The sequence below is a fragment of the Choloepus didactylus genome, chromosome 21 (genome assembly GCF_015220235.1).
Source record: "Choloepus didactylus isolate mChoDid1 chromosome 21, mChoDid1.pri, whole genome shotgun sequence".
NCBI lineage: Eukaryota > Metazoa > Chordata > Mammalia > Pilosa > Megalonychidae > Choloepus > Choloepus didactylus.
In genome coordinates this window covers 8,143,073-8,157,864 of record NC_051327.1, presented here as the reverse complement: position 1 = coordinate 8,157,864, position 14,792 = coordinate 8,143,073, and the positions used below count along the sequence as shown (strand labels likewise).

General features: G+C 37.0%; 1 protein-coding gene across 1 annotated transcript in view; it reads left to right on the top strand.

Moving 5' to 3' along the window:
• The window catches only part of LOC119518087 (ankyrin repeat domain-containing protein 26-like), a 130,048-nt gene that overhangs the window by 13,465 nt on the left and 101,791 nt on the right, over positions 1–14,792 (top strand). The window contains exons 7-10 of the mRNA XM_037815161.1: positions 5,892–5,928; positions 9,216–9,285; positions 12,701–12,761; positions 12,854–13,059. Of these exons, the coding sequence (XP_037671089.1) occupies positions 5,892–5,928; positions 9,216–9,285; positions 12,701–12,761; positions 12,854–13,059 (374 nt within the window). The remainder of the gene's footprint in view (positions 1–5,891; positions 5,929–9,215; positions 9,286–12,700; positions 12,762–12,853; positions 13,060–14,792) is intronic.

Sequence of the window (14,792 nt, the reverse complement as noted above, 5' to 3'; positions counted from 1 at the left end):
AACACAGTGAGATATATTGACCTCATTATAACAAGACACTTTCTCCTATCTTTTGTAATTTTGTAAATTTGTTAGAACAAGTTGCTTTATTGCCTTCAGCCAAAAGATTAGCATAAAAATATCAAGTAGCCCAACTGTGGATTCGACAAATTATAATAAAATGACAAAGGCATTTCACAATAACAATGCTACAGTGAAAGTTGGGCCTGATGTGGCATCTAGTGTAGTGTACAATCTGAACTGTAAGAAGACCCCTTTAATTTAGTGGACAGTTGTCAAAGAACTTCTGTGAGTTGGGTTTTGCAAGTTGCAGTAGACACAAAAATGAAACAGTTTTGATCTTCAGGGTGCTCAGAATAGAACTGTTCTGTGGTTTTTCAATAGAATTTAAAAAAATACTTATTCATTTATTCCCTTGTCCACTTAAATAACTATCAAGTGTCTTTTAGGTACTAAGCATTATTCTAATGCTGCAGAATACAAACATTTTAAAAACACAGGCCCTGCCCTCCAAGTGCCAGTTATTTTTACTATTTACTATACTTTATTCAGTGCTTTACTACGTGCTAGAAGCCCTCCAGAAGCATACAATTATCATTATCATTTATTAATATATGTTTGATATGTGCCAGACACTTAAGTCTATGGTGAGGAATTAGAACTTTAAAAAAGTGGGTAGGATTTAAGATAAGCTTGCAGAGTGAGTAGAAGTTTGCCAGATAAGAGGCAGGAGGATGAGGTTTGATAGAAGAAAACAGCTAACTAGATTACATGTTTGGCAGAAGGAACAGCGAGTACAAAGGCTAAGGTGCATGAGAGAACTTTGTATGATTTTTGAGCAGTTCAGTTTTGCTGGTGCATAAAATGTGATGTGGGAATGGTTGGTAATGAGTGTATACATAACTATGACAAGCTTATAAAAGACTGTAATACCATAGAAAGGAGTAGGCTTATCCTGTAGACCATAGGAAGTTTGTCAGCCAGCACGCTAGTGGCTGCAAATAAGAGATGAGCTAACTAACAGTGCCTGAACCAACAACAGGGGTGTTTTGGTGGCTCAGTGATGTCATCAAGAACCCAGGGGTTTTCTGCCTTTGAGCTGTGCCATTGTCAGTGTTTTGTTTTTGTCTCCTTTCATGTTGGCTAATTAGCAACAGCTCCAAGCATCATGTTCTCACTTGACAATATCAAGGCTACAAAGGCTGCTTTTCTTCATGTTTCTTTTAAATAGGGAGAAAACCCACAGCTTGTAGTGGGCTTTTCCTAACATTTTCGTGGCTGGATTACATCACATGCCCATCCTGAAGCCAGTCAGTGGTAAAGGAAATGTAATTACTGAGATTACTTTTTGGAGCTGGGGAGGGGCCACCTCCTTTTGGGTCACTTGTGGTGATAAATATCCAAACAGAATTGTACATCTCTAGCAAGAAAGAAGAGTAAGGAAAGAATACTGGGTAGGGAGACAGCAGTGTTTGCTGCAGGGATTCACTGAAGCATTTTGAGCAGGGGACTAACAAGATTAGATTTGTGTGCCAGAGCACTCTGATTATGGTATAAAGCAGGGATCAGCAAGCATTTCCTATAAAGGGTAGTGTTCTAGTTTGCTAATGCTGCCAGAATGCAAAACACCAGAGATGGATTGGCTTTTATAAAAGGGGGTTTATTTAGTTACACAGTTACAGTCTTAAGGCCATCAAGTGTCCAAGGTAACACATCAGCAATCGGCTACCTTCACTGGAGGATGGCCAATGGTGTCCAGAAAACCTCTGTTAGCTGGGAAGGCATGTGGCTGGCATCTGCTCCAAAGTTCTGGTTTCAAGATGGCTTTCTCCCAGGACATTCCTCTCTAGGCTACAGTTCCTCAAAAATGTCACCCTTAGTTGCACTTGGGATATTTGTCCTCTCTCAGCTTCTCTGGAGCAAGAGTCTGCTTTCTGTTACGGTGCCCGCGAGTTAAAGTACGAGACAGCCAAACAGAATTTAAAGAGCCTTTTATTAGCCAGTTAGCAGGCGGCTGCCGTCTCTCACTCCGCGCAGGGAGTTCAGCAAGCAGCCCCCACCTGTGTGCGCTGGTGCCTTATATAGACAGAAACCGTATCCTAGAAACGCAAGCAAGCAAGCTATTCTAACAGAAGGAGAGTTGGCAGTTTAGCTCTTGATCACAAAAAACAATTTCACAAAGAGTTTCACTTGGAACTGGAGCAGTTATTGATCATTAAACGGTTACAAAAAGTTTCACTTGGACCTGGAGCAGTTATTGTTAAAAGGGTTACGCTTGGCTGATGCGTGCAACCGCAGCTTTGCCTCCCCTAAACGGTAAAGTTTTGCTTCCTTTAACTGGTACAGGCACAGTCTCACTCCCCCCCCCCCGACCTAATGCCATTTACACAACACTGTTGCTTTTCAGATGTTTTAGGATTAAGGGAAAGGGACCCCACTTCACTTTCAACGGCCATCTTCAAACTGTCTGTCATCTGCATCTCCTGTACTTTCTTCAAAATGTCCCTCTTGGCTGTAGCTCCTCTTCAAAATGTCACTCTCAGCTGCACTGAGTTCCTTCTGTTTGTCAGCTCATTTATATGGCTCCACTGATCAAGGCCCACCCTGAATGGGCAGGCCAACACCTCCATGGAAATTATCCAGAGTCATCACCCACAGTTGGGTGGGGCACATTCATGGAAACACTCAAAGAATTACAATCTAATTAACACTGATAGGTCTGTCCACACAAGATTACATCAAAGATAATAGCGTTTGGGGGACATAATACATTCAAACTGGCACAGGTAGATAGTAAATGTTTTAGGCTTTGTGGGTTTTACAGTGCTTGTCACATCCACTCAGTTCTGCTGTTGTCATGTAGAGTCAGAGACAATACTCAAATAATCAAATTTTATTTACAAAATCACATGGCAGTCTGGATATGGCCTGTGGCTCTAGTTTGCTGACCCCTACATAAAAGATAGATTGAAGGAAACCAAGTCAAGAACCTGAGAGACAAAGGAGGCTTTGCAGTATCCGAGGCACAGCTTCCTCATCACCAGTCCTTGGACCTTAATGGTCCATTTCGAACTCTTCATCCATTCTTGTGAAATCAGTAAATTAGGAAGATAAATTTCTTCAAAGTAAAATACTGGTCTTTTCCTTGGCATTATGTCTTTTTCATCGTTTTGCTTAAAAAGTATTTTCATTTGAAAATAACAGTAGTATTTGGTGTTTTTTTTCCGTGTGAAACTCATCAGTTAAGGACCCATGTTTAACTATGGCAGTGGCAGTGGAAACATAAAGTAGAGAGAGAAGAACAAGGTGCAGGCAATGTGATGTAGTGCTTATTGAATAGAAAAAGTTAGAGGGGAGAGAGAAATCTAAGACGATTTATAGGTTTCCAGTTTGTGCATGAGCATTTAAATTGGACATGAAGAACAAGTAGGAATTAGTCAGCTGAACAGATAACAGCAGGATCACGGGGAAGACAAGCTTTTTTCTAGAAGTGTTGAGAATATCTAGAAGTGTTCTTTTTTCTAGAAGGGTTGATGGACTGTCTAGGTAGAGATTTGCAGTAGGTAATTGTATAATAGAAGTTTATATCTGGAGGCAGAGCCCTAAGGTTGGAGATACAGATTTGGAATAATCTGATTATAATTATTAGGCATAGTCATAGGCCTGAATGAGCTTGTCCATGATGGGGAACATGGAGAATGAGAAGAACAGTGACAAAACCCTGGGGAATATTGAAATTTAAGGGGTGGACCAAGGAAAAGCAGTTAGTAAAAGAAATTGAAGACTGACCAAAGAGAAGTACAGGGAATCAGAGGAAATGATGTTGCAAAATTTTAAAAAAATGTACTTCAAAGAGGAAGTATCAACTGTGTCAAGTAAGATTACTGAAAAGTAAGTTGCATTTAACTTTTTTTAAAAGTTATTTGGTGATAACCTTTTCAAAAGAACAATATGAGAGTCATGGAAAGGTCTCTCGTTTATCTGATTGGTGCCTCTGATGTCCAAATATGGAAAAATAAATCACATCACATCTAAGTAGGTCTTGCCTAACTTTTTTGTAAATCAACAGATAGGTATTTGTACATAAATTAATGTGGCAATATTAGGTAATTATAATCTGTCCTTTTTATGTGATTAATCTTTCAGTATGATTTTGAGATAAGCATATTAATCTCTGATTTCAAATTAGAGTAAAAATTCTTTTATTTTAATTATATGGATATTCCAAACTTGACTTCTGTTATGCTGAATCCCTGTTTATATTTATAAAACATGATGAGTTATTCATTTTTATCAGTTTTTTTTCTTGCCTAAGTATGTGATTAGAATTACTTGCTTTATGTACTTTCCTATACTTCAGTTTTGGTGATAATACCCATATTCTGTTACCTTGATCTTTAATTATCTTTAATTTTCAAGGTAAGTAAGTCTTGGTAATTTATGATTATATTATATGGTAATAGGTTCTTTCACTGCCTCTGTGAACTTTAAAAAATTATTAACATTCCAAGATAATTAAATGTAGTCATTTAAGATGTTCTTTATCTTCTCTTTTGTTTCCTTTTTTTTTTTTTTTTTGTCCTTTAGCATAGGATCTGATGATATATGCCTTACTAGTGGAAAAAGCATGATTTCTGTGGACATTTGCCTCATAATGGGGAGGGTTGAGAAAAATGCTATGATGCAGTACTACACAGCACTAAGTGTTTGGACCATCCTGCTCTATGAGGTGGGTCCAGATAGACATTCTAGCACTGCAAGGAGACAGTTTCAAGAGGCTGTACTTTATCAAATGGAATCACAGTCTTGTGTTCTCATCCGGCAATTGGAAATAAGGCCAGGGCATGACTGATGTGGATGTTGCATCCATAGGCTCCTCACTGATCCTCTTCCTGTGGGGGATGAGTCTGCAAACAGCCTGTGCTCTCCAACGTGGCTTATGTTTTACAGCTGCCTTCACGGTCATGGGGATTGTCATTAGAAAGTCCCACTGTTTTGCTTGACATGCAATGTACAAGAATGATTTCTCCCATCGAGAGGGACAATCGATGGCACATTCTGGTTACATGAGTGAGTTGATAGGAATTGGGTTTTCTTTGGCATTTCTGGTAATACCCCTGGCAACTTGCCACAACAACTTCTTAAGCTTCTCTTTGTGCTACTGAGGTACAGTTCAGGGTGGATCTTGGGAGAGCTTTAAAGGCGTGTTCTCTCCAGTATTTCTTATTATGGGAGGTAAAATGTCAGCTGACCTTGAACCTTGTCGCATCACAAATAGAGGAAATGGCTAGAACTAAATGAACTCTCCAGTATCTTCCCCAGAAGAGAGAAGGTGCACTGATCTCCCCTGAGCTCTTGTCCACTGGCGGCTGGAAAGTCTTTGCTGCAAGGTACAGTGGTCATTGGCCTCGATTCCTTATGGTATGGTGTTTCATCCTCAATGGAACAGTCTCAACTAAATAGCTTCAGTGCTCTGTTGTGTCACAACAAAATACATTTACTCTCTTCTAATTGCCTCTAGTGGCAGGTGTCCAGAGAAATCATGTTATTTAAATTTGACGCTGTCGGCTTATGCTGATTCTGCTAATGATATCATTTTCTGTCAGTCTGATAGGATTAGGTTAGGATTATGGTAATTGTAAACAATTTACTTGTAGGTCTGAGATTTTGATAAATTACATTCTCCTTTCCTTGGATTTGATAAATACAAAGGAGGGGAAGTAGTAGTTCTTAATGCATCAAATTGCCTACCAATAGTATAATTAATATTTACTCTAGTGTAGTTTTCAGGTGTGATCTCGAAGAACTGCTTTGTAACAAACAATCAGAATCTCATTCTTTTAATATTCACTGTATTTCTATTGTTGATTTAAAATGTAATTTTTCTTTAGGAGAGGAAGAGCATTCTGAAGAAGACTCTTTAAGCAGGTAGGATTTTACAGATTTTTAAATTATCTATTAACCAAGGAGATGCAGAGACAGGAAAGTAACATTTGTTGAGTATTTTGTTCTGGGATAGACAACATATTATGTGCTTAACATTGTTATCTCAAATAGTCATCACAACAGCTCTGCCAGGTAGCTGTGCTGTATCTTGTTTTACTGATTGAAAGACTGTGGTCCAGAGAGGTTGGTGAACTGACTCAAAATCCCATAGTTACAAGAAGCTGAACCGTGATTTACTGTCAGCCTACCCCCCCAGTCCATTCTCTGGTGTCTCAGCATAGATTGGTACTTGTACAGGGTCCAGAATAAGATTGGCTCCGAAAGTCATTTATAGTTATATGTTAACTCTGATTTAGAGATTCCCTAAGAAACTTGGTTAGTTCTGGAATTTGACCTACTATATTTGTCATTTGGAGTGGTAACCAGTACATTGTTTTGATCATGAAGTGTTTTAGGGCAGGTTTCAGTTAGCTATAGTCACAGGACCGTGGGCTTTCTATAAGCAAGATCTTGAGCAGTCTTCATAGGTAAACTGGTATCTGCTTCCCTAGAGATCAATTACTTTACTGTATGATGGAGAATAGCTACATATAGACCATTTTGTGTTAATAATATTCGTTCTCTACTTGGGATCTTACTGACTTTCTAGTCTGGTTTTGCCTTCAGGCTAGTACCCTGGCCTAGTTCTGTGAAGTTTATTCTTTTTCCTAGAGTCTGTTTCTTTCATGAATTTAAAAATAATCTTTTCTTGATTTTTTTACTTTCTTCTCTGCATTTCTTGGTGTTTCTTTTGTTCTGTTATTTTTTTTACATTTCTGCCAGCTAAGTGGTCCCATTTTCCTATAGACAGAATCATAAGAACATAGAATTTCAGGATATTAAGGAATGATCGAGACTAATTAATCCTAACACCCTCTAGTACTTCAACCTCCATTCATAGTTCTTACCAAGTGGTTGTTCAGATTGAGAACATGAAACACAGAGATTAAAGTGACTTATCTAGATCCTACATATAGTAAGTGGCAGAAATGAGATTTGAACTCAGGTTTCTGAAGTTTGAGCCCAATGTTCTTTCTTCTTTAGCATCCTGTAGATGAGTGTTTTGGTTTACTAAAGCTGCCGGAAATGCAATATACCAGAAATGGATTGGCTTTTACAGTGGGGGTTTATTAGTTAACAGATTTACAGTTCTAAGGCCATGAAAATGTCCCAATTAAGGCATCAAGAGGTAGTAGATAACCTTCTCTGAGGAAAAGGCCGATGGCATCTGGAACACCTCTGTCAGCTGAGAAGGCATGTGGCTGGCGTCCCTGGTCCTTTGCTCCCGGGTTGCATTGCTTTCAGCATCTAATTCCAGTGGCTTTCTCCTTAAGCATCTGTGGGTTCTCACTTAGCTTCTCTGGGGCAAGCTCTGGGTTTCATCTCTTAGCTTAGCGTCTTCAAACGTCTGGGTCTGTGTTGGTTCTCTGAGCTCTCTTCAAAATGTCTCTGCCTTTTATTCTCTCATTGAGGACTCTAGTAAACTAATTAAGACCCAACATGAATGGGCAGGGTCCCTTCTCCATGGAAATAATCTAATCAAAAGGTCCGACTCACAATTGGGAGGTCACATCTCCATGGAAACAACCTAATCAAAAGATCCCATCCATAGTAGGTCTGCCCACACAAGAGTGGATTAAAAGAATATAGTCTTTTTATGGGGTACATAAAAGATTCAAACCAGCACAGTGAGTATGTTAATAATAGAAAGGTGGACAGTGGGTTTAGTTACCACAGTGGAAGAGGATAAACATGGAGTTAGCAGGGGAGGAAAGTTTGAAGAGGAACAACACTGGGTGAGATAGGAGTAAGGGTTTTAGAAAAGAGGTATCAGAATATCAGGGTTTATGACACATTTGATAAAAGATAAATTATAGGGATGAAGGACATAGGATGTTGGAAGTTTTCTAGAAAGGCATAGGGGTTCAAGGGGATACTGAACAGGTGGCTGCTTTTTTTATTTTTATTTTTTTATTTGGAGGAACTAACAAACTTCAAGATTAGTTCTATTGAAAAATGTTAAAATAACTTGAGCCTCTGGGGAGATTCTCTTCACAGCAGATAGGAATGTGGTCTCATCTACCTCCACCCCCATTTACAGAGGGTGGCTCAGACCCCCTTGCATACAAGGGGACTGGAGGTTGCTGGATTATCCAGGTCTGTGGCCTAGCGTAGTTGTCCCTTAACCATGACCCTTTGCCCTATTTACTGATGTCCTTCCGTTGTGCATGTAGGGGAAGGGTGGGGTGTGGGTGGTTGTCAGATCAGTCAGTGAGCTTCACTTGGGTAGTTGGTAATATGTCTGTGTTGGGGGTTAGTTACTGAGACTCCATTGTCTAGAAATAGAAAGCTCCTTCTCTTGGCCATTTGAGCCCGTCCTTGTTCCAGAAATCCGTCTTCATAGACTGAAGATTTAAATATTGGGACTGCCACTGAGCCCTGCAGAAGGAGGGATACAGGAGTGAGAGCCCATAGGAAGGAAGATCCCTAGACAGCACTTAGGGAGAGAGAGGTACAACTACCAGGAGCCTGTTTCACAGCATTCTCTCTCCTGAGGTATCTGAGTGCCTGTTCGGGTTTTTATGGTCTTGCTAGTTTATGTGGGTCTGAATAAGGCAGGAAAAAAATTGGATTTTGTAATGTTTAATGTTTTAATCTCTCTGGAAATAATAGTCCCACTAACAACATATAAATTTGTTCTTTGGCTTTTGTACATTTTGTTTTCAAACATTTCAGGGACTCCCTGTGCTGTTTTAGAGTAAAGGGAGGGAAGAGGAGCAGTACTTTCACCTTCTTGAGAAGGTGTTAAAGAACCAAGACTACATTTTTGACAGAGATTAGTCTTTAAACCAGGAACAGACCATGGAGAAGGGGCAGTGTATCTTTCTACCTTGTTTTTGGTTATCAGTTTTTTTCCACTTAAAGTAACAAAAGTTACGTCAGTTGAGAGTTTCAGTTCAGCACCCAGGACTTTGGTGATGAAAAATATTCTCAGGCTTTGCCAGTATATTGGCTAGCACTTTTTGTTATGGGGACTAAGAGTGAGTCTTCATTGAGTATTTCATAGTTTGGGAGAAGTGGAATCAGAATTAAATAACTTAATGCTTTTTATTAAGCCAAATTTTAATTATGTCAAGAAACATTGTTTAATATATAGATAGCCAGCTTTTCACCAGATTCTTAAAAAAGAAATGAACTGACTCATTTTGTTGTATATTTTTGCTCTAAAGGCTTTCTAACAAACCTGGCATTGATGATTCATGTCCTACATCAGATCAAGACTTCGATTTTGATACCAAGGTGAAGTGCTGTCTCATGAAATTAATTTTCCTGCTCTGAATTTAGTTTTATTTAGTCTTAAAATTTAGTAGTGGTCTGCCTATCATTGTTTGTAATGGAGAGTTGGACAAAGAAAAACATTTTGTAGAAACATGAGTATTTGAATTTTATTTTTATTGTTTTGCTTTGGTAAAAACTGAAGATTGGGGAGTGGAGGCTGAAAAAACGGATTGGCAGGAAAATACATAGTAACAATAAAATCATATTGAGAAAAGCTTTCCCACAGTGGAGGAAATATGAAATATGGTTAAGGATAAGGATTCTTACTGTGACTTTTAAGTCATACTAATATGACTTTCATAATTCTCATGGCTCAATGAAATTTTTAATGGATCCAATCATGTTTTAATAATCAGGGAATCTCTCTGTTACCTTACAGTTCCAAAACTATACAGCATATACCATATAGTTTTTGTTTTTTTTTTTCTCTTGGACTCTTTATCTTTGTATCCTGTAATTTTTAGGAGAGAACTTTTTCTCTATTTCCATCCTTGTTCTTTATTTACATTAAAACAGTATTAGAAATAGTGGGAATTTAGATATTTAAATTCTCTTTCCCAAAATCTCTGTTACAAAGAGATTCTACTGGGTTTTCTAAACCATTCTATGAAGAGTATATTTGAAACTCTTCATCTAATTGCAGATTACATGTTTTGCCTAGAATAATAACCAGCTCTAGAAGCAGACTCTTAATGACCATATGTTAAAATTTCTAATTTCAGGAACTTTTGGTATTATGATTTTTAAAAATACCCATTCAAATCCCTTGTGTAACATTCAGAAAAATCCAAATTTCAGAAGTTTTTGTATTATAATTATTTAAAATTCATTTTAGGGCCCCTGCATCTTTATAAGCTACTGGAAGATAAGAAATATTTTTGCATATATCCTGGAGCACCCAGAATAAGGTCTTGCTTGTAAGAACCATTTTAATATCTTTGAATCTGACTAAATGAGCAGACATGGATTTTTCTAGAACAGGGCATTACAAGTAATGTAATATGCATTATATATCTATTTGAATTTCTAAAACTATGGCTTAAATTTAATATTCCCTTTTAATATTTAGGATGTATAAGTTCATTTGAGTTATGTTGAGGAAATATGTTATGAATAAAAAAGAAGTTCATAGTATATTTTCTGGTGCCCTCCAATAATGAGCTTAGATTAGGGTGTAGACAAAAATTTTTCAACCTTTTTAGCCCCAACCCATGTTCTATTAAATATATGTATTCAAGCCAAACATTATTCCTTAGAAGTTCTGATTACCTGTTCTTTCTCTTAAGTAGTGAGTTGATGTGTTAGGAACATTTCCTTTTCCATTTTTCTTTTTCTCTAGTAATAATTTAGAGCTTTCATATAGTGGTAGAAGACTGTTCAACTAATTGAACGACTTATTTTATAATGATAAAATTAAAACTATTACATAGTATATATAAACAAACAATCATAAAGTAATACAAATCATTGTTTTTAGGGGCTTACTATGAACGAAAGTCTGTAGTTATCTGTGAGATACATACATACACACACACATTTTTCCACATACGTTTTTGTAATTCTGTTTTTTTCTTTTTCTATCTTGGCTAAGCTTGTATTTGATTGACTGGTCATGTCACATGCCTCCCAACCCTGTTTTTTCTTTTCTTTTTTATTTAAGCCTAAATTTTCCTTCACAGTAGACAGTTCTTCATGTTTTCTCAGTCATTTTTCTGTATCCATTGTAGTACATTGAAGCATACTTAATAGCTGTGTGTGTGTGTCTGTGTATGTGTGCTCACTTTCATTCATCAGTCATTGCCCCACAAGGATTTTTTCTCTCTTTTTTTTTCTTCTCTTTCTTGGAAGGGGATGAATTTAAACAATCATTTGTCTTTAGCTTTTTGGCAAAAGAAGCAATCTGCGCTTTCTGCAATTCTAACCCATTCCAACCCTTGGTAAGGTACTACCAAGAACTAAACTACCACATTTTCCCCCCGCATGAGATAAATTGGATGACTATAAAAATCATGTGTTGCGGTTTGCTAATTCTGCCATGTGTAAAATACCAGAAATGGATTGGCTTTTATAAAGGGGGCTTTTTAGGTTACAAATCTATAGTCCTGAGGTGATAAAAGTGTCCAAACAAAGACATCAATAATAGGGTACTCTTCTGGTTGGCTAATGCTGCCGTTTTGCAAAATACCAAAAATAGATTGGCTTTTATAAAGGGGGCTTATTTGGTTACACAGTTACAGTCTTAAGGCCATAAAGTGTCCAAGGTAAGGCGTCATCAGTTGGGTACCTTCACTGAAGGATGGCTGTTTGCATCCAGAAAACCTCTGTTAGCTTGGACACCTGAGCAAAGGTGTCACTCACAGTTGGGTGGGTCACATCTCCATGGAAACACTCAATCAGAAAGTTCCAACTAATCAATGCTAATACCTCTTCCCCCACAAGATTACATGAAACAATATGGCTTTTTCTGGGGGATGTAATATATACAAACTGGCACAGGTACCTTCACTGAAGGATGGCTGTTGATGTCCAGAAAACCTCTATTAGCTCTGAAGGCACATGGCTGGCATCTGCTTGCTCCAGGTTTCTGGTTTCAAAATGGCTTTCTCCCAGGACATTCCTCTGTAGGCATCTGGGGGTGTTCTCTTCATTTTGCCCAGGCAGACTCTGGGCTAGTAAAAGCCTGCTTTCAGTGGCCGGCTCCAAAATGTCCCTCTTGGCTGCAATACTGATCTCCTTCTGTCTGAGCTCTTATAGGTCTCAGGTAAACTAATCAAGACCCATGTTGAATGGGCAGGGCCACACCCCCATGGAAATAATCTAATCAAAGTTATTACCCACGGATGGATGGGTCGCATCTCCATGGAAACAACCTAATCCAAAGATTCCAACCAATCAAGACTAATACATCTGCCCTCACAAGATTGCTTTAAAGAACATGGTGTTTTGGGGGACATAATACATCCAAACCAGCACATCAGGCAAACATGACACTAAACACATTTCAAATAATTTAAATTTCTTAATGCTAGTATTTTTCCATAATACTCTAAACTACTCAGGGATAAGTTTTTGTTCTAGATTATTTTGGTTCAGAAAATGATGTAATGGATAGCATAGTTTTTTTGTATCGTGTCAGTTATGGGTAAAGGGAGTAGCATTTTGGGGATAAACTACAATTTCTCATAATCCTTACCCATGGGAGGATGTAGGTGAGTTAGTAAATAGCAGAACTGGGATTTGAATCCACATCTGAATGACAATGTCTCCAAAGCTGTGTTCTTTGTATTAGATCATAAAGTAATAGTTAATATTATAATTATATATATTTTATCAAATTTGTTACCTATTATTCTTAAAACTATTATTTTTTTTCTAGACTCTCCCCAAACCAAGCTTAACAAAGCTAATGACTGCTTGTCAGCAATTCAGGAAAAACAGTAAGCTATTTAAAGACTGCCCAATCTTGTTTTATTCACTGATTTGAAATTACAGATACTTTCATATACTCTTTACTTTGTCTTTACTGCAGTCGAAGAAAATCGTAGCATTGTGAGACCAGAAAATAGAACCTTGTTGGAGGACAGTAGTTCTGATAGTGCACATGAAGAAGATGTGGTTGAAAGTCTCCCAAAGTTGCCAGTCAGAGTCCAGGGCCTCTCTCATGCTGCCTTTCCATCACCTGACCCTCTTCTAAAACCTCCCCTCGAGTCTTCAGCAGTCCCTGGTGCTACAAAGGTAAAGTTGTGTTTTGTTTTGTTTTTAACTTTTTCCATGCTTTTTCCACATTCTGTTCCCTGCATTCTCTTAATTGTGTATCAACTTAAAGATGACAAGGATTCTAGAAAGAAATGGAGCTCCCCAAGATCATAATAGAAAACAAGTGTAAGAGCTAGCAGGATACATGAACAGGGTTGAGATTTATGAAGAGTTGCTGGTACTGTACAGTTTTTTGGTGTGACATTACAGAAGGAAGGAATTAGAAGGCCACCAAAAAGAACAACTAGACAAATATGTAAATGAGAAGGGGGATGAGGGAGAAGAATTCATTCACAAAGGGTAAGATGAATATAGAGGTTGAAGAGGGTCAAGATGAAAGAGATTATTATAAAAACACAAAAAGAAATAGTGGGATTAAATGAGGGCAGGAACTCTATTATAGAACATGATAGAAATTTTTTAAATGCAGATTGAGAAAAGAAAGCCAGGTAAATGAAAGAAAATACTCACACTCTTCTGAATACTTAGTTGCTGATTTTCTTTGAAGAACTGAAAGAAAATCTAATCTTTACTCCTTTTATCTTTACTAATTTCTTGTATTTTAATTTAGCAAACTCTGTGTTTGTAGGGTCATCTGTTCATAGTGAAATCTGTTTTAAGCTTTATCAGATTTAGTGTGAATTATGATAATTGGCCCTTTTGTTTCTTGTGATATCTAACTTAATTGTCCTACTCTTTGGTACTACTCAGTAGCTGTTTTAGATCTCTTAAGAATAAAGAGAGAGATAAGTAAATAAACATTTCGTCTTTTCACTCATTACTGTTATAAATAAGATTGAAATTTCTGATTGTATAAATGACGCTCTAAATCTGCATCCATTAAATGAGAAAATAAATTTTAAGCTGAAACACTCTTAAATTAAAGAAAAAAAGTAGCCTTTTTTTTTGTAGAGAGATTCTGATTTTTCTTTACCCAAATACTGTCTGCATGTAATGGACACATGCATACACATATCAAATGGGTGAAATCACAGTTTATGATTTTTTTTCTAAAATTATTTAAGCATATAGTCATAAGGAAGTAAAGGCTGCCAGTAGAGCATACACAATTGTCTCTGGCAGATGATTTTTTTACTTTTTAAAGTAACTCCAGCAGCCAGTACATTTCATTATTTTCAGGAAATGTTAAGTTTAGTATTCATAGTTGTTAAACTTCGCACATATATCTTATCTAAAATTCAGGGATCGTATTGACTTCATTTTTTTTTAGTTCCTGCTTGATAATCAGAGTTTTATTGATTTTTTGATGCTATATCCTTTCTCCAGTCTTTAACTACCATCCTGTGTGTTATATGATAGAAAATTATCGTATGCTATTCATATGGAAATAAACCTTGTGAATTTTAAAATGGGATTTTATGTCTTTTTTATATCATAATGGTACTTAAAATGCCTCATAATTCTGTAATCATGTAAGCATTTCTATTATGTAGTTTAAAACTTCTCTTTAAGATTAGTATTTTAAGATGAACCTTTTTGTAATATTTTGAATTGTTTTAGAATTAAATCCTTTCATTAACTGTAAAACTGTGTATTACCATATGTCAGAAATGAATATTTACATATACTAATAAAAGAATATTTATTTTTTATCTTTGAACCAGATGTTAAAATATATGATTGGAAACTTGAATTCTGTGGTTTTATTTCCTTCTCTTGTTTACATTTTCAAGATTTCAGAGTTCAGGATA